Source organism: Thalassophryne amazonica, chromosome 6 (genome assembly GCF_902500255.1).
Source record: "Thalassophryne amazonica chromosome 6, fThaAma1.1, whole genome shotgun sequence".
Taxonomy (NCBI): domain Eukaryota; kingdom Metazoa; phylum Chordata; class Actinopteri; order Batrachoidiformes; family Batrachoididae; genus Thalassophryne; species Thalassophryne amazonica.
The window spans coordinates 25,624,122-25,644,385 of NC_047108.1; the positions used below are offsets into that span (position 1 = coordinate 25,624,122).

The window sequence follows — 20,264 nt, forward strand, 5'->3', positions numbered from 1 at the left end:
CGGCGGTGCCTAAGGAGTACCATGGTCTTGCTGACGTTTTCAGCAAAGATCTGGCGCTCACTCTTCCTCCGCACCGACCGTATGATTGTGCCATCGATTTAGTCCCGGGCGTTGAGTACCCGTCCAGTAGGTTGTACAACCTCTCACGTCCGGAACGCGAATCAATGGAGACCTACATCCGGGACTCCTTAGCTGCCGGGCTGATCCGGAACTCCACCTCCCCGATGGGTGCTGGTTTCTTTTTTGTGGGCAAGAAGGACGGCGGACTCCGTCCATGCATTGATTACAGAGGGCTGAAAGAGATCACGGTTCGCAACCGATACCCGTTACCTCTGTTGGATTCAGTGTTCACGCCCCTGCATGGAGCCCAAATCTTTACGAAATTGGATCTTAGAAACGCGTACCACCTGGTTCGGATCCGGAAGGGGGACGAATGGAAGACGGCATTCAACACCCCGTTAGGTCATTTTGAGTACCTGGTCATGCCGTTCGGCCTCACTAACGCCCCCGCGACGTTCCAAGCTTTGGTAAATGACGTCTTGCGGGACTTCCTGCATCGGTTCGTCTTCGTATATCTGGACGATATACTCATCTTTTCCCCGGACCCTGAGACCCATGTCCAGCATGTACGTCAGGTCCTACAGCGGTTGTTGGAGAACCGGCTGTTTGTGAAGGGCGAGAAGTGCGAGTTCCACCGCACTTCTTTGTCCTTCCTGGGGTTCATCATCTCCTCCAACTCCGTCGCCCCTGATCCGGCTAAGGTTGCGGCGGTGAGAGATTGGCCCCAACCAACAAGCCGCAGGAAACTACAGCAGTTCCTCGGCTTTGCAAATTTTTACAGGAGGTTCATTAAAGGTTCTTCTTGCGGTGAAGGAGGCTCTTGAAGAGTGGAGACACCTGCTGGAGGGGGCGTCGTTGCCCTTCACGGTTTTCACTGACCATCGGAACCTGGAGTACATCCGGACCGCCAAGCGGCTGAACCCCAGGCAAGCCCGCTGGTCTCTGTTCTTCGGGCGCTTTGACTTCCGGATCACATATAGCCCCGGGACCAAGAACCAAAAATCAGATGCATTGTCCCGGGTGCACGAAGAAGAAGCCAAAGCGGGGCTGTCGAACCCCACCGAGACCATCATCCCCGAGTCCACTGTCGTGGCCACCCTTACCTGGGACGTGGAGAAGACCGTCCGGGAGGCCCTGACCAGGAGCCCGGACCCGGGGACTGGCCCCAAGGACAGACTGTACGTCCCACCAGAGGCAAGAGCTGCTGTATTGGACTTCTGTCACGGGTCCAAGCTCTCCTGTCATCCCGGAGTGCGTAGGACCGTGGCAGTAGTCCAGCAGCGCTTCTGGTGGGCGTCCCTGGAAACCGACGTCCGGGACTACATCCAGGCCTGTACCATCTGCGCCAGGGGCAAGGCAGACCATCGGAGGACGACGGGCCTTCTCCAACCCCTGCCAGTGCCTCATCGCCCCTGGTCTCACATCGGCCTGGATTTCATCACGGGCCTCCCGCCGTCCCAGGGCAACACCGTAATCCTCACGATAGTGGACCGGTTCTCCAAGGCGGCCCACTTCGTGGCCCTCCCGAAGCTCCCGACGGCCCAGGAGACAGCAGACCTCCTGGTCCATCACGTCTTGCGGCTGCATGGGATACCATCGGACATCGTCTCAGATCGTGGTCCCCAGTTCTCTTCACAGGTGTGGAGGAGTTTCTGCAAGGAGCTGGGGGCCACCGTGAGTCTCTCGTCCGGGTACCACCCCCAAACCAACGGCCAGGCAGAGCGGGCCAACCAGGAGTTGGAGCAGGCCCTTCGGTGTGTCACCTCCGCACATCCGGCGGCCTGGAGTCACCATTTGGCCTGGATCGAGTATGCCCACAACAGCCAAGTTTCGTCTGCTACCGGCCTCTCCCCTTTTGAGGTGTGTTTGGGGTACCAGCCCCCATTGTTCCCGCTGGTGGAGGGAGAGGTCGGTGTGCCCTCGGTCCAGGCCCACCTCAGGAGATGTCGCCAGGTGTGGCGGACCGCCCGCTCTGCCCTGTTAAAGGCCCGGACGAGGGCCAAGTCCCATGCGGACCGCCGACGGTCCCCGGCCCCCATGTACCAGCCCGGGCAGGAGGTGTGGCTGTCAACAAAGGACATCCCCCTCTGTGTGGACTCACCCAAGTTGAAGGACAGATACATCGGACCATTCCCTATCCTCAAGATCATCAACCCGGCCGCAGTGAAGCTCCGTCTCCCGGCTTCGCTGCGGATCCACCCTGTCTTCCACGTGTCCCGTATCAAACCGCACCACACCTCGCCCCTCTGTACACCTGGACCCACGCCGCCTCCTGCCCGGCTCATCGTCGGGGAGCCTGCTTGGACGGTCCGCAGGCTCCTGGACGTCCGTCGTAAGGGCCGGGGGTTCCAATATCTGGTGGACTGGGAGGGGTATGGACCTGAAGAACGCTCCTGGGTGAAGAGGAGCTTCATCCTGGACCCGGCCCTCCTGGCCGATTTCTACGGACGACACCCGAACAAGCCCGGTCGGGCGCCAGGAGGCGCCCGTTGAGGGGGGGGTCCTGTTGTGTGGGCCGCTGAAGAGGAGGTACTGCTGGCCCACCACCACCAGAGGGCGCCCTGCTTGGAGTGCGGGCTCCAAGCACGAGAGCGCGCCAGACCCAGAGGAAGTGACAGCTGTCACTCATCACACCAGCTGTCACTCATCTACACCAGTACTTAAGCCGGACTGCAACTCCACCTCCCCGCCGAGAAATCAACTACCGAGAGGTATTTTCTCTGCTATCTGACACTTTGTGTGTACTAAACCAGATCTCTCTTGCAGCCTTATTCTTGTGGACGTTGCCTTATCCGGGACTTCGGCGTGTGGCGTGACGACGACGACTGCGCCACACTCTCTGAACAGATAAGTGGTTAGACAAGAGCTGCACGAGTGTGTGATTCGGAGGTGGAGGTTCTCCTCCTGACTGTGTACAGACTGTAGACCACTGAGTGTAAGGACCTACACTCATTCATCTTGTCTCTGCTTTTTGCCAGCAGTACCAGGGTCGACAGCCGAAGACAGAGGTCACCTGGGGACTCGGGACTTGGCGGCTCCGGTGTTCTTCAGACCGTTGGTGGTGGAGGCCATGTGGGACGCGGCCTCTCTCTCGTCGGGGTCTTCTATCTTCGAGCCTGCCCACACGTCACCTGGTGTTAATTGACTTTACAAATTCTGTGTGTTACGTTGTGTGTTGTCACAACATTAAATTGTTACCTTTTGGCTTACTCATTGTCCGTTCATTTGCGCCCCCTGTTGTGGGTCCTTGCTACGACACCTTCCAACACCAAGGACGTAATAAAATCATCAGCGTTTGTTTATTTATTTATTTGTGTGTCCATCTGTTAGCAGGATTATGGCCAAACTACTGTACGGGTTTGATAAAATTTTCACTACAGATAGATATTAGGCCACGGAAGACTTCATTCAATTTTGGAGGTGATCTGGATCTGGATTCTGGATCAAGATTTCACTTTATATAGGTTTTGAAAGATTATGTCAAACTATTTCATGGATTCTCAGAAAATTTTCACCACTAATAGATATTAGGCCATGGAAGACTCCATTAAATTTTGGAGGTGATCTGGATCCGGATTCTGGATCAAGATTTTACGTTATATAGGCTTTGAAAGAAGATGTCAAAATTACTTCAAGGATTCTCACAAAATTTGCACCACAGATACATATTAGGGCATGGAAGACTCCACTGAATTTGGGAGGTGATCTGGATCCCAATTCTAGATCAGGATTTCACTTTATAGGCTTTTAAGGATTACGTCAAAACTACTGCGTTTCCATGTAAGACTACACTGAATTTTGGAGTGGATCAGAATCAAGATCCCGATTCTGGATCATTTCTTAAATTTTCACCATTCATCAAATCTGCTTGATGGATCTTGACAGTTAAATCACATGTGGCTATTGTGCAAAGGAAGACCCTGTTAGCGTTGTATGCTGGGAGTGTTCTGGATCAATATGCAGTTTCTGAAGCAGAAACATACGACATCACGATGGAAAACCAAGGTCAGGGAGACATTATTTTTTGCAGATTGTGAATTAAATATCAGATTGCAACATCTTGATCAATCAGACCATTCTGAATGAGTATCTAATTATTAGAGCAGGAGCCCAGAACATTTATTCAAGTGAAAAGGGCCGGAACGTTTGACCTCATGGGTTGAAGGGGGTCACCCCCCTACATCACAAAAATGTATTACTGCCGGGTCTGAGCTGTGGCTTTCCCACCCAAAACACCCAATTAGTGATGCCCTTGCCTTAAAACCTATTTTTGTCAATATCTAGAAAACTATCCATGATAACATCATAGATGAGGTGTCTATATCTATGTTTTCATGGTCAATGATTACAATGGCAACAGTTATAGTACCAGAAAATGTCCTGCCAAAATCACTATATCATGACACCATTACCCAAAAACCTATTTTCATTAATATCTGCAATAATATACCTGCTGGTAACATAACAAATAGTGTCTGCATCCATGTTTTCATGGTCGATGACTACAATGGTGATATTCTTAGTACTAGAAAAATGTGGTTCCAATCAAAAGCAGACGATTAGCAATGTATAGAAAGCTATGCATGCTATTTTCACAAAAAAGGCATCGGCACCCTTTTTTCTGCGGTCAGTTATTATACACGTACAGTGACAGCGTTTTCTATATATTATCAATATGTATTCTCAATATTATTATCAAATATGAATGTCTTTACTTTGATGTACTCTCTGTGATCGTGTCTTTGATTTTGTTCTCTATTTTTCATACATACATGTATGCATGTGGGAGAGTTCATGTACCACTATTCCTTTAAATAATTACTTATTGTCAAAGCAATCACATACACTGAACTGTCTAAGTGATCATTAAAAATGTCAAAAGAGAAAGTGAGCAGATGATCTTTGGCTTAGTCAATGTGCAGACTGTTTTGCTAGAGTTATGTTTTTGCTAAGTGCAGATGTGCATCTTTAATTAACGGTTCAGCCTTGAGGGAAGAGCACTGTAACCAGAACACCGGTTCAGAGCTGGACATTATTATGGGAAGCTTAGAAGACTGAGGGCTCAAAGCCATAACAGTTTTTATATCAATGTGAGACCAGACTTTGTGTCTTTCCATTGTTTTGTGATATTGTCACTCCTATATGCTATATGAAACTATATTCAATAAAAAGGAGAAGCAAATGGGTGGGGCCTTTACAGCAGACGACAGTTCTTTCTGAAGGAGCTCTTCGTTTGCCCCCTCCTGATCAGGAAAAGAAATTCAGTGTCTCTTGCGTGATCATTTTCTGTGTGTGTGTACACTGGGTTGTTCTTTCCAGGTCCACCTCCGAACAACTCTGACATACAGCAAGTGCTGCATAATGTCTAGTTCCCGCAAAACCACTCAATAAGAGACACCATTACCAAAAAACATACTGTCGTCAATATCTTAAAAACTAAATATGGTAACATAACAAAAAGCGTGTCTGTACTTACGTTTACATGTACCAGAGTCTACCAAATACTTGCTGTTGTAATGGAATGAGCATTCTTCTCCAAGATCTTGTAATTAATGGAAGATGCTGAGAGGCCCCTTGCACAGGAAGTGATGACTGATTGAGATAGCACTGTTGAACACTGTCAACATGTTGCTGGTAATGCCTCATTCAGTGCCCTTATGAAGAGATACAAAAGCTTCTTCCATGATGTCATCGATGGAAAATACATAGCAACAGCAGCATACTGGGCCACCTATGTGTTTTTCATGAACATGGTGTATTGTGAGCTGCAGAGGGCCATAAGGACTAATGATGTTGATAGTTTCATCCAAGTCCTCCCAAGCATGGTAGAAGTCTTTTTTGCTTTGAACCAGCCAAATTATGCTCGGTGGGGTTCCCTCTTTCTTCACAAGCTCCAAACTATGAACCAGACGGCTCATGAGATTCTGGAGGCTGGTGCCATGTCCATTCGGTGTACAAAGAAATCATATGCCAGGTGTCCAGTTGACCGAACCCTGGAGCAAAATGTCAGTATGGATGATGCTTCTCCCATCAAAGGCATTTCAGCTTTCACAAATTCACAGAGTAGCTTCAGAAGGTGATCTTTCACTCTCACGCAACATAGCATGGTCCTCACAGAACGCTGTGAACTGTTCAGTCTTCAATCAGGGGAGGAACCAGCTAACGAACTGAGAAATTGGAGAATTGAACGTGACAATGCTGACATGAATGTCCTCACCAACACCCTGAGCAACACATGCAACCCATTTGCCACTTATTCTCCTGCCGATCTCATCAATGTGTCATCAGGGAGAGCAGCCAAGGAGGTGACAAAGGCATTTTCTACTTCGACTCCAGTTCCAGGATGAGTATGCAGTGGATAGTTCACGGTTTCTGAAGCCAGTAACAAGGGTAAAGATGTTGCTGCAGAGAATGTAAAGAAATTTAAGACTGCAGTACAAAGGGTGAACGCAGCAGAGGGAGTCAGGGATGTCTTTGGACGAATCTTAGCTATTGCCACCAAGACGAGCAATGCACTTGACATGCAACACATTCTTAGCTACCCTATCATTGAAGTCCCCCTTTTGCTTGCCCATTGCGATGAGACTCCTCTGAAGACAGAGAAGGCAACTCTCACAAAAGTACTTGAGAGAAGACAGGAAATTGTTCTCATGGATGCCAGTCTTCCCCCAATAACAGCCACAGTCATTGATGGTGCCATCACCCTCTATGAAACCAGGCTGCAGCACAGCAAGTCCACATATGCAACCATGGCCAGGGATCTTATGGCCAAAGTTTGTTTGAGTCATGAAGAGCAAGTCCACCTTGTACTTGACAAGTACCAGACACTGTTTATCAAAGATGCGGAGCAATATCTGCATCATTCAACTGTATCTCAAGTATTCATCATTACAGGTCCTGATCAAGGAAGAATTCGCCAGGTTCATCATGCAGGAATAGAAGAAGGCCCAATATGGGTCAGTTCTTGGAATGAAAACACTGTATGTTTCACATGGCAGTATGTGCATGCGAGAAGAGGCTGAGACATTCATTGCCTTTCACGCAAAAAGCATTTCTTCTAGTAACATATTGGTGAGGTCTACTAATACAGACGTCCTCATCATTCTTCTTGGGCTTTCCGAAAGGCCAGAAGAGATCAGCATCATCGTGGACAATGGATCTGACAACAACCGAAGGTACATTGATGTATCTAAATTAGCTGCCAGTGTGAATAACAAACAACCTTGTATCACTGAAGCACTAATCGGTCTCCATGCCCTGAATGGTTGTGACTTCAAATCATGTTTCTTCAAAAAGGGCAAAATGAAACCCTTCCAGAAAATGGAGACAGAAACAGTGGATGGAAGTTAACTGAACAGAACTACTATGAACCAGACTGGTTTTCAGGAAGTTCTGTTCCAGAGTCACTCGCAGGTTCCTGTGAGGAGGAAAACATAGACTCTACTTCTGCCGATGATGAGTTTGACAATGCATGGACTATATACATAAATGACAGAAAGGATAGTGTATGGCAGCTCACACTTTGACACCTAAAATGTTGGTATGAACTACTACTTTCCAATGACTAAGCAGGTGCACGTGTATAACTGACCACAAAAAAAGGGTGCAGATGCCTTTTTTTTTTGTGAAAATAGCATACATAGCTTTCTATATATTGCTAATTGTCTGCTTTTGATTGGAACCACATTTTTTCTAGCACTAAGAATATCACCATTGTAGTCACTGACCATGAAAACATGGGTGCAGACACCATTTGTTACCAGCAGGTATATTATTGCAAATACTGATGAAAATAGGTTTGTGGGTAATGGTGTCACTACATAGTGATTTTGGCAGGACACTTTCTGGAACTATAACTGTTGCCATGGTAATCAATGACCATGAAAACATAGGTGTAGACAACTCTTTTGTGATGTTATCATGGATAGTTCTCCAGATATTGACAAAAAAAGGTTTTCCTATAATGGCGTCACTAATTGGGTGTTTTGGGTGGGAAAGCCGCGGCTCAGACCCGGTAGCAATGTATTTTTATGATGTTGGAGGGATGACCCCTTCAGTCCATAAGGTCAAACGTTCCGGCCCTTTTAACGTGAATAAACGTTCTGGGCTCCTGGCCTATATTGCACTGTGTTGTGGAATCCGGATCCAAGTAACGTCCAGGTCATGATGTGGATCACATATCTTTTATTTTGAGTCCTTGTCAATCCTCAGCGGATGTCAGAAATCTTTTTGGTGTTGTCATTATGGAGGTTATGAGTAGAAATTTGAGGGGTGGGGGGGTGGATTTACTCCATTTTGAAATAAGGCTGCAACATAACAAAATGTGGGAAAAGTGAAGTGCTGTGAATACTTTCTGGATCCACTGTGTTTACCTGTACATTTTACTTATCCATACTATCTATACATTTTACTCATCATTTACTATATCTTGGTGTGCAGTGTGTCCAGGAAAGCCTTTCATTTCTCATGTGTTCTTTCCCTTTTCCCCTTTTCTCTTGTTCGCCCATGTCTCTGTGTCTGTCTTGGTGTAGCACTCCTCATTTCTTCCTGGTTGCCTTCCAATTTGTCTGCAAACCTTTGAATCATCAACCCTGCAGTATAAACAAGATTGTCGGTTGTGGCGGCTAGGTATTAACCGCTCTGAGACAGTCACATTTATGTTTTTGAATTCCTTTCTATTTCTCTTGTTGGGATCACTACATGCATGACAAGCTGCTTGCTCCATCTCCTGACATGGCTTGCCTCACCAATCCAAAAGTCTTCAGCCTCCTTCGGTCCTCTGCCTCACCTGCCAGCTTCCAACCCCATTTGCTGGTTAGCACCACCCCACTCCAACTGTTATCTGTACTACACTCATCAGATATACTTGACCTGGCACCTGACAATCCACCCCCTTTTTGGTCATTAAGTCATAGAGTCTGTGTGCTGCATTTGGGTTCATGCTCACTCATCACAACAAAACTTGATACAGAAAAACACAAATTCAGAATAAACAGAAATTCTTATTTTTTTTCCCTACTTCCTGAGTTGCTGCATCTTGAGCCTTTGATTCTGGCTGGCTTTCTGCTCCCGTTTCAGCCTTGTTGCTGCTCTCTTAGCCTTAGCAATCTGGAAGAGATGCTCCTCCTCCTGTACCTTCTGTCGTAGTGAGGACAGCCTGCCAAGATCTACCTCCACCTTCCACAGCTCTAGTCTGAGGACAGACACAAGACAAGAATAAGACAAAAAAATTAAAAATGACTTTGAAAGAAGAAAGCTGTGAGTCTTTTGACACTAATGAGAAAAGTGAAATGATCCATTGATGAAGAACCTATTAGATGTTGTTGTTGGTCCTTCATGATAAATTTTCAAAATTTTCTCCAATGTCACCAAACATTTTCAGTCAATATCTAAAAAACATAGTGGAATGATAGATATTATCAACTTTGTGTTGATTAAAATTTAGATATCAGGGGTTTCTTGGGAAAGTAAAAAGATTATGAGGGCAATAATGATACCATTAAGAGAGAGGATGGTGGTGGTTGGGGGGGGTTACCTTCCTTTTGCAATGCTTAGCTTTGGACAATCTGATCTGAAAATTGTGCACTCTAATACTACCTGAGGAGAAAACTGTTGTTTCTTCTTGTATTTTTTGTGAAAGGTAAGTCAGGAGTTTGGACACACTTTCCCACTCAAATGAATAGAGTTCAACCGGGGTAAAAGAACATTATGAACAATGAAAAACATACAGCAATATACTCTAACCAAGATAGCTAATCTTTGGTTAACTATGCTGTGCCTTCTGCTTGGTGGTGCAACATTACGAGACCAGAACAATTTCATTCTACGTCAGCTTATCTTGTATACAATAATCAACTGTGTGGAAATCTCTCAAGAACATAAACAAGATGCTCTAATGGCCTTGTCACACGGCACTTAATGAAGGGCAACAAAACCCAAACGAAACAAGAAATCTGGACTTTCGTTGGCATCATTTAACTTTTGCGCAGCTTCGTTCCTGCAGCTGGTGCGTCGTCAGGATTTTTAAACTGTTGAAAAATTTGAACGATTGCCACTGAAATCCTCAATTCGTCCATATTTCATTTTGCTGTAGTTCTTGACTGTTTTTTTTTATTGTTTGCTTAGTTTTTGTAACATCAGCGTTTTGTTTGACTTCGTTCAACCAGCTGAATGTTTTCACATAGTACAGAAGCCAGGGGGCTTTGCAGTACCGCAATCAGCCTTGCTTGTTTCCGTGGAGCTATTTTGTGTCGTCTACTGTGATCTCAGAGTGAACCGCGCCTCTGTTGGTGCAAACCAGGCGGCAGTTTACAGAAGCGTGACTTTTAGCCATCAAGTATGGAAGAAGTTCCAGCAGCAGTGGACATTCGTTTGTGAACAGCTTTGATCCACAGGTGTGAAAACAGAAAACCCAGTGTTTGAGTTGTCTGAACATTTGAGTCGCTAAATCATGTACAAGGCAGTCCTTTTGTGCGCGCGTGTACGTGTGCTACAATACATCCAAACACTGAATGCATTCATCCAGAGTGAATCAGCTACAGAGAAGGTGAAGCGCATGCATGTGTGTGTCTGACCTACATATGCAGCGCCTGTGTGTGCGTGATCAGAACTGGTAATCAAACCCACATGCATGCGTGTGACTGACTGCTTGTTCACACAGCCGCAGTGCCGGTGATCAGAAACACCAGGGTTTTGAGAAAAAAACTGCAGACAGACAGACATCGCTATTTCTCTCTCTCCCTCCTCTCTCCCCCTTGCTCGCTCTCTCTCTCTCTCAATGCTGGAACGAGAGACAGACAGTTTTAAGTTTGCTTGTGAGGTTAAATGGCAATATTTTTGACTTTTTGGGGGGGGGGATAGAAGGACTTTGCAATCTGATGTTCCCAGCCCCGACAAGGAAGTAGTGTGTCCCGCTGTACATCTCCAAACCTGAGTGCTGTTTGCTTTACCGTTTTGAGAATGGAGTGCATTTCTACAATGCAAAAAAAAAAAAAACAAAGGCAGGAGTGCGGCAAGGGCTACCTACAAATGACAGAACACATACATTAAAAGCAAACATATGCAGATGCAAGCAAATCTACGACTGCAACGACAGGCGAAAAACCCTGAGTACGTGCACATTTTGGGTGTACAGACAGCGATTAGAGTTTTGGTATTTGAGAGACTTGAGAAATATTTGGTGTGTTTGCAGTGTGTATAATTTTTTTGGAGTATTTAGCATGTGTGGTTAGTGTGGTGGTGTTCTTTTTTTGGAAAAATGAGCCGTCTTATGAATGTTTAGTGCTTCATTTTTTCTTTTTATTGGAGTAAGACAGAGCGTGCAGTGTATCGTCAGAGTCTGAACCAGACAGTGACGATTCTCCTGATGAAGGAGATGATCTCTCTTTTGTTATGGGCGAGGAACCAAAGCAGGTGGCTCCACCGCCGTGCGCACAGATCTCCACAGTGGGTCGGACCACACGTTTCTGTTTGCAGTTTCTCCAGGACTCAGGCAATACAGAGCCCCGTCCCAGTGCCGAGTCCTGGAACGCAGAGATGCAGACACACACTGCTCCAGCAGTGGCTCCAGGCACGTTTTGTTTAAAATGTGGAGATCAAGGTTAGCTTTGGTTTTGTTTTGTTCCTCTTTTGTTGCTTTTACAGTCTTGATTCACAGGCTATTCGGTGATAAAGCTAGTTCGTCCACCTTTTCTCAACGATTTGTGACTTTTTTACTTTTTCCCTTCGTTCAAGGAATCACTGTAGGCCGTGTGACTCGGCCATAAAATGGCGACACAGGCCGATGAACAATAATGTGCTAGAGCTGCATGAAAACAAAGCAGTATAAACAATCTGGCTATTTCCATATTTTCTGGAGTAATTTTACAGTTTGTAATGAACAGGAACATTGTTTTCAGCACCACTTTATGTTATTATGGGGAAAAAGTCACTTTAAGGAAACTGCATGCTGTGTAACTTGCATATTATGAATGACATCAAAGGTTAAATTGGCATACTGTTAAGAGGCCACACAGTCAGTATGAGGGTGCAGCGCCCTTGTTCTCCGGTTTAGAAAAACCTATGGATGTGGATTTTGTAACTGTTTTTGGCTTTCTTTTATATCACAAGGTGAAGCAGTAACATCCCAAACAATGTGTGACAGTTGCTAAGTATGAAATTGTGAAAAAGAAGTGCACACCTGTATTGATGAGGTTCTGTCCACAAAAAGCAAATACAATACAAGCCAACGTAGTGGCAGAAAACTCGCAGCCTTGATACAGAAATTATGTTTATTGAAACCATCCTAAGTTGATGGATAAATCCTTGTTGTATTTGAAAACATTTATAGTTCTACTACTACTAAGATAGTTTCTGTATAACTGTGATATTGCACATTGTCCTGGTTTTTATCCAAGCTATAAGCCTTTCCCTCAATAGAGTGTGTCATAAAGAGGGAGTGATATAAAGTCCACGTAAAGATTCAGCAGCTTTCCACGTCAAGTCATCCTGCCGTGGAAAGCCAACACCACTGCACTGATAAAGGCACAGCAGTGGCTCCACTTCTTGAGAATCCTCAAGAACAACAACATTGCAGAGAATTCTGTCATACTGTATCTCTGTGTGGTTCACCGGCTGCACTGCAGGAGAGAAGACAGCACTCCAGAGGGTCATGATCTCAGCCTAGAAGATCAGCTGTGCTCTCTTCTCCCTAGAGGAGCTCTACAACTCTATAACCAACACCATCCTGAAGGACACATCCCACCGTGCACATCACCTCTTCAAACTGCTATCCTCAGGCAGGTGCAACAGGGCAATAAAAGTGTGTACAAGCAGACTAAAAAAACTGTGTTTATCACAATGCCATCACTGCAATATTCATGACATGGAATTCTGTGCAATAATGGCCACATGCAATATGGCTATGTGCAATAATGATCCTGTGCAATAAGATCAACTATAACTTTATTCTCACTCCATCTCTTATTATTTCTTTTATATTTATTTATTTATATTTTCTATCTCTTAAAAAAAATTACTTTTCATTTACTGTGTATATGCTCTAAGCACCAGAGGAAAAGATGACACTCAATTTCGTTGTACTTGCACAATGACAATAAAGCTATCTTTACTCATCACTGATCTTCAACCACTTATCTGGGATCGGGTCGTGGGGGAAAAAAGCTTCAACAGGGGAACTTAGACTTCCCTTTCCTGGGCCATATTGACCACCTCTGACTGGGGGATCCCAAGGCGTTCCCACGCCGGTGTGGAGATATGTTATAAAAGTTAATGTTATTAAAGCTTTGTCAAATATATTTACCATTATAACTGTCTTAGTAATTGATTGAACAATGCCATGGAAGAGGAAAGAGCACATAAAAGATTGATGAGGTGAAATATATGAGACTGACTGTCTTATGCTATGTGATGAGATGAGACATGATTTAATCAGTGCATGATGACCAAGAAGGAAAGGACTATTCGTCTGATTGTCTTATGCTATGTGATGAGGCAAGACATTATTTCATCAGTGTATAATGAACGATCAGCAATAGACTTTGAGACTGGCTGGCTTATATTACCAAATGATTTCACTGAATGGACTTTGGAACACCTTGGGACTGTATATAAGTGGCATGAAAGCTGAATGTACTCGTATTTGTCTTCAGACCTACACTCTTTATGACATCTACCTTAAAAGCTTTAAATAACAAAAGATCTTAAAACTGAAATCTGTTTCCTCTGGTGTCTCAGTTGTTGCGAGTTTTTAGGTAATTTTCTGAACATATTTTCGTCCTTTGATAGCTGGATGTCAAGACCTCTCCAGGATTGGGGACAGATTCGATGGCAAACTGAAAGCTGTGCACAGTCGAGTCTGAGCCTCTGGAAAGACCTCCGCTCTGAATTGGTCGATCTTGAAGCAGTCCTGTGAGAGTGACGACATACTGATAGCATCATATGAGACAACCAGGGTGAGTACAAGACACAAGAAGAGAGAAAATTAAGCCTGGGACTCTGAAAAGTGACTGGGTCACTAGAGAAAAATAAGAGTGGGGGACTCTAATAAGACCCCCAAGTGAGTAGGTTTTGAAAAAGATACTCCGTGTGATAAAGAAAAAGTTGAGAGTCAGGGACTCCAAGGAAAATTAAAACCGGTTGAAGAAGAACACTAAAAACAAAAAGAATAATAAAAAATAAATAAATAAAAATAAACAGAGAAAAAACAAAAAACAAAGGTGAGTGAATGGTTAAGTGTGAATGAAGATTGTTCAGTTGGTGGAAGCAGCAGGTGGGAAAACATCCCCACTGTCAATTGAAGTACACTACTGGAATAATCTTATGGTTAAGTGATGCAAAATGGGTTCATGTTAAGGTTGTTGTGAAAAACGTGAGGTAGAATTAACAAGTGATGTGAAATACATGAATAAAAAAAGTGCAAACAATAGGAAAGAACTTAAAAAATGGAAAACTAAATATGACTTTGATCCTAAATTAGAAGTGACTGCCTGCACTGTACTGGATGAGAAAATAAAAGTAAAATCAAAAGACAATCCACTGTAGATATTCTTGCTTGTATGAATAATAAGATTCAGTCAGGGTTAGGGATGGGTATCGCGAACCGGTTCCTTTCGGGTATCTTTAAGAAATGATTCGATCCACCAACATCAAAAAGCTTTTTGCTTAACGATTCTGTTATCGGTCCTTCAGAGTGGCCGTTATTTTGGGGGGTGTTTGTCAGGAAAATGATCATTTCTCTGCGTTGATTACAGACCCTGCAGCGGGTCTGTAATCAACTTTTCTGCAGCGCGGCTTTGCTTTGAACCTTAACCCAATCGAAGCAGTGGTTCGCAGACTGAAGCAGTGCTTCGATCTATTTCTTCGTTTATTCTTTCTTTTTTTCGCTTAATTTTCCCCCGCTAAAACCCTAAAGAGCATACGTCTGTGAGTATTATTTACCTTTTTATGTTAAACCGACCTGTTATGGTCTTCTGAAACAGTTGACAGATGTATTTTATAACTTAAAAACGGGAGTGATGCTAACGCGTTAGCATGTCTATGGCGTTTTCAATGTTAAAAGTTAGCATTAAGCAGTTGCAGCTGTCAAGCGTTCGGGTGCATTTGTTTCCAAATTGTAATATTTTTTAAATTTATTTTTGTTTATATATTAATAATCTAATGATTATTATATACAATATATACTTATTATATACAATTTTAGAGAAAGAGATAAAAAGAACCTGAATAGAAACAGAACAGAAAATATAAAACCAACAATGAACATAAATAAATAAATACAGAAATAAATAAGTGTTTCCTGTGAACACCTAGTGACTCTTACACCTCCACTTCATCCCTGTCTTATTTAAGTTTAATGACAGTTTGTTTTGGTCAAACCATATTTTCAATGTGTTAATTTCTTCAGTGATTTCCTCCAGAACTATCTGCCAAACTAGAAAACAGCTGCATACTTGTAAGAGCAGAATACTACTGGAATTAATTTGAATAAGGAAAGTTTTTTTTTTTCTCACTAAATGGATGCTACACTCACTGCAGTTTATTGTCTGGAATAGTCCCAGATTGCATTTCAGAGCTTCTAGAATTCAAATATTTTCATGCAGGTGGTGTTAGGGGGTAATTTTGGGTTACAGCTTTTTTGTTTTTCACCACTTTCACCCCTGAATATGTGAAATCGAAAGTTAGCAACTGGGACTCCTGTCTTGTTGCGAGAAAGAAACGAGAATCGTCCTCTGTTCACACAGCTCCAAACGCTGCGCAGCTCTCTGCCGAGTCAAGTTAGAACGACAGAGTCCAATCGGAATTAATAACTTCAAAGCGAAACACCGTTTTGTTTATTTTCATTTATGTCCAGAGATCAAGGATACAGTGACCACTTTCATATTTATTTACATTAAGACTCAATGAAATACATAGAAAACCTGTAAAGCCTACTTTACAGGTAACTGGTTATGTTCCCTGAGGAAATGTAAGTACCTCATAGTTTTTCTTGAGAGTAAATTTCACTGTAAACCTTTAAAAGTATCAGTACACATAATAGATTTGGCTTGCTCAGAGCATGCATTCATGCAAATGTAGGAACAAAAGAGTTGGTTGTATGCACTGTTTTGTATTATTAATATATAATTATCGCTTATACAATAAAAAAATCTAACTGTGAATGAAATCTGGGGGAGGTGATGGTCTAGTGGTTAAGTGTTGGGCTTGAGACCAGAGGATCCTCAGTTCAAATCCCAGCCTGACCGGAAATTCACTAAGGGCCCTTGGGCAAGGTCCTTAATCCCAATAGTTGCTCCCGATGTGTAGTGGGTGCCTTGCATTGCAGCATCCTCACATCGGGGTGAATGTTAGGCATTGATGTGCAAAGCGCTTTGAGCATTTGATGCAGATGGAAAAGCGCTATGTAAATGCAGTCCATTTACCATTTATGCAGTCCATTTAATTCTACGTTATGTGCACCTAACAACATTTTGAGTGTTACTTTTTTCCTCTCTTTCTATGGTCACTCCAGGACTTCATGCATGTGGACACCTTCATGTTTGCACCTTGGAAGTCTGCTTTTTTAAAGAGGTGCAGTTTTATTCTTCCCATTGCTGCTGTTCAAGGTTTCAACAAATGAGACATGCATGTCCACCTCACACGATTTCTTTATAAATCTTTTACGGCCAGCAGACTTTGGCAAGACTGAATGTGATAAATTGTACTATTTCATATTGTAATTTCTGTTGCTACTGAAAAACAAAATACATAAAATATTGTGATATTATTTTAAGCTTGCATCCATCCCTAGTGGGTTAGGTCTGGGCACCAGTCCAACAAGACAATCCTAGGTGATGCCAGTATGCCATTAAAACAAGTTCACTATCTGTGGTGTTTACAGAACAGTGAAAGTCTTCCAGCAAATACAACTGTCTAAAGCATCTCCTTTTTTTGTCTTTTTTAACATTTATATTTATTGAGACACTTCTGCTCTGCCACTCTGCTCTGTTTAAGTCAACAGAAAGCATGGCAAAGTTTTGCAGACCGCCTGAATGCTTGTACACACTCACTGCATGACTGAAACCATAAGGATGAATAGTTATCATCTCCAAAAACATATTTGTACTCTGAATATGAATTAGTTGAAATTGTAAGTGAAATTGACTGCAGATGTGAGTGAAATTGTGTAAAAACTCTATCAGAATGTATACCTCTTTGATATGTAAATAGATGAGCTCAGTGACTTAACTGAATTTCCCTCCTCTGCTGTATCATTAGCCTATATGTATGCAAGTGTGTGTGTGGTGTGTATGTTTATGCTGATTGATTGTAAGTATGTATAGATACACTGAACAAAAAATATAAACGCAATACTGTTGTTTTTGCTCCCACTTTTCATGAGCTGAACCCAGCAGATACTGACTGGGTTTCTGACCCCCCAAGGACCCCCCCCCCCCCAATAAAGCAAACCTGCACATTTCAGAGTGGCCTTTTATTGTGGCCAGCCTAAGGCACACCTGTGCTAAAATCATGCAGTCTCATCGGCATCTTGATATGACACACTTGTGAAGTGGGATGGATTATCTCGGCAAAGGAGAAGTGTTCACTAACACAGATTTAGACAAATTTGTGTACAATATTTGAGAGAAACTGGCCTTTTGAGGATACAGAAAATGTTTTAAATTTCTGAGTTCAGCTCATGAAAAATGGGAGTAAAAACAAAAGCACTGAGTTTATATTTTTGTTCAGTCTATATATGTGTGTGGGTGTTTGTGTGTGTATAGATTAAACATGTCATGTCTGCCTTCCGACTTGGTATGTTTGCGTGTGAGCTCCCCGTGCGTCCAGTCCTGTACACCTGCCGTCTTGTGTCATCTGTCATGTGTGTTGCTCATGTGTGTCCCGCATGTGCACTTTCTCCTGTCTCTGGTCTGTGTGTGGGCGTGTCTCTCTCGAGTCCTGCATATGCATGAGTGTGTGTCTGCCTCTCTGCTGTGTGTCCGTGTTCCGTGTGTTACATCTTATGCACCTGTCTTCCCATGCCCTGCACGTGTGTGTGTCTCCATGTGTCTTGATCTCTGGTGTTAAGTAATGTGTTTGTGTGTCCACCACAATGTGGCCTGCCTGAGGAAGGAGAGGGCCCCCAGAGTGCCATCACACATGGACTGGGACAATCCTGCTATCTTCTATGATGATGACAGTGGTCAGCTGGTCAGGGACCAGTATGTTAAATTATTCTTGTTTACATACATGCTTTAAGTTTAACTTAAATATGTCCTGCAGTGGCAGAGACACATGCTGCGAATTTCAGTTAAATGTGGCCTGCATCGGCAGGGGAATTTGTGGCCCAATCTCAAGTCTCTTTTGTACCCCTTCCCCTTGGCCCTACACCTACCCCTTTAAAACAAGGGGTAAGGTGAAGGGATATGCCTCTAGCCCTATGAATTGAGACACCCCTCCACCTTACGGGAAAAAAAAACTGCCCGTCTCAAACTGCCGTCTTCACTGTTTGTCAACATGGCAACCGAAGCGCAACTTGTTGCAGTACCCTGTTTGCTCTTTTTATTTTCTCGCCTTTCTGTGTAAATGCAAAGAAATAGAAGAAGTCGCAGATTTCTTCGACACATCGCAATCATGTCGGAGAATTCTGTGTTATTAATAATTAAGTATTAGTAATTAATATAATAATAATAATAATAATAATAATAATAATAATAATAATAATAATAATAACAATAATAATAATAATAATAATAATAAGTCCCTTCGGCTGCTCCCTTGTTTGCACTCGGGGTCGCCACAGCAAATCCAAGGTGGATCTGCATGTTGATTTGGCACAGGTTTTACGCCGGATGCCCTTCCTGACGCAACTCCACATTACATGGAGAAATGTGGCAGGGGTGGGATTTGAACCCAGAACCTTCCAAACTAAAACCAAGTGTTATGTGTCGGACGCAGCCCGGAGAACCGACCAGCGTTTGAAGGACCCAGTATAAAATAAGCAGAGCACGGTACAAAGGATAACAGAGTTTAATGAACATAACAGTGATGTGATAAATACAGAAGTGCGCGGTCTGGCGTGGTGGATTGCGGTGCGCTCCCAGCAGCGCTAACGGTCCGGAGCCAGAACTGGTTCGGACCCAAGGACCCCGCCGACACCCCCCAGGTGGCCGCGACAAACCGAGTCTGTGAAAGAAGGAATCATTATGTGAGTCCACACTCAACACACAGAGAGAACGCTCAAAGGTGTACAAACAGCAAACACTTCCTGGCTTAATTACTAATCAGCTTCCCACCCTGCAGGCATGGAACATCCAGTTCACACACTCACTGCAGCGGAAGCTGATTTAAACGACCAACATACAGCTCAATATAATAAGGTGTGAGGGACACCACATTTACTGACTGTATAAATGTTAGTCACAAAATCTAACGTACCTCAGGAAGTGTGCTGACGAGCGTGAGACCTCACCCTCTCCTCTTTCACAGACCATGCATCAAACCTGGACGTTCTCTGCATCCACTGATGATGAGATGGCTCCCGAGACGACGATCTCACCCGTCTGGTCACAAGGTCGAGTCTCTGGCAAATACACACTGTGTACTCCAGTCTTAAATGCCACCATGTTCCAATCCATGTAGATGCACCACAGCTGTGAGTCCTGACGAGCCGCAGGTGATCAGGGTGAGGTCCTGATAACTCAGCTACACAGCCACTCAGTCCCAAATGCAAGCCACCTGGAAGGAAAAACAAAAGACAGAAACAAAAAGGCAGCCAGGCCCCCCAGCCATACAACACCAAGCACATTAACCACTTGGCCACCACCCCTGCTAATAATAATAATAATAATAATTAATCATTAATTAATTAATGTTAGTAATACTAATAATTGATCATTAATAATACTAATAATTAATATTGTTAATTGATTAATCATTCATTGATTGATTAGTAATTAATTAATAAACTAGTAATTAAAATAAATAAACACTTGAAATATATCAGTCTGTGTGGAATGAATGTATACATTATACAAGTTTCACTTTTTGAATGGAATTACTGAAATAAATCAACTTTTTCATGATATTCTAATTATATGATCAGCACCTGTATGTATGTTTTGGGCTGCATCTAGTTCTGTTAACCTTCCTTGACAAATAATAACAGTCTATTAGGGCATCAGGTTATGTGCTACACATATACGTATGTGTATATATTTTCCAACTTA

General features: G+C 43.5%; 1 protein-coding gene across 1 annotated transcript in view; it reads right to left on the reverse strand.

Annotated features, from left to right (window-relative positions):
• cfap74 (cilia and flagella associated protein 74) overlaps nt 1-20,264 on the reverse strand; it is a 434,220-nt gene that overhangs the window by 359,312 nt on the left and 54,644 nt on the right. The window contains 1 exon segment of the mRNA XM_034171458.1: nt 9,080-9,253. Coding sequence (XP_034027349.1) covers nt 9,080-9,253 — 174 coding nt within the window.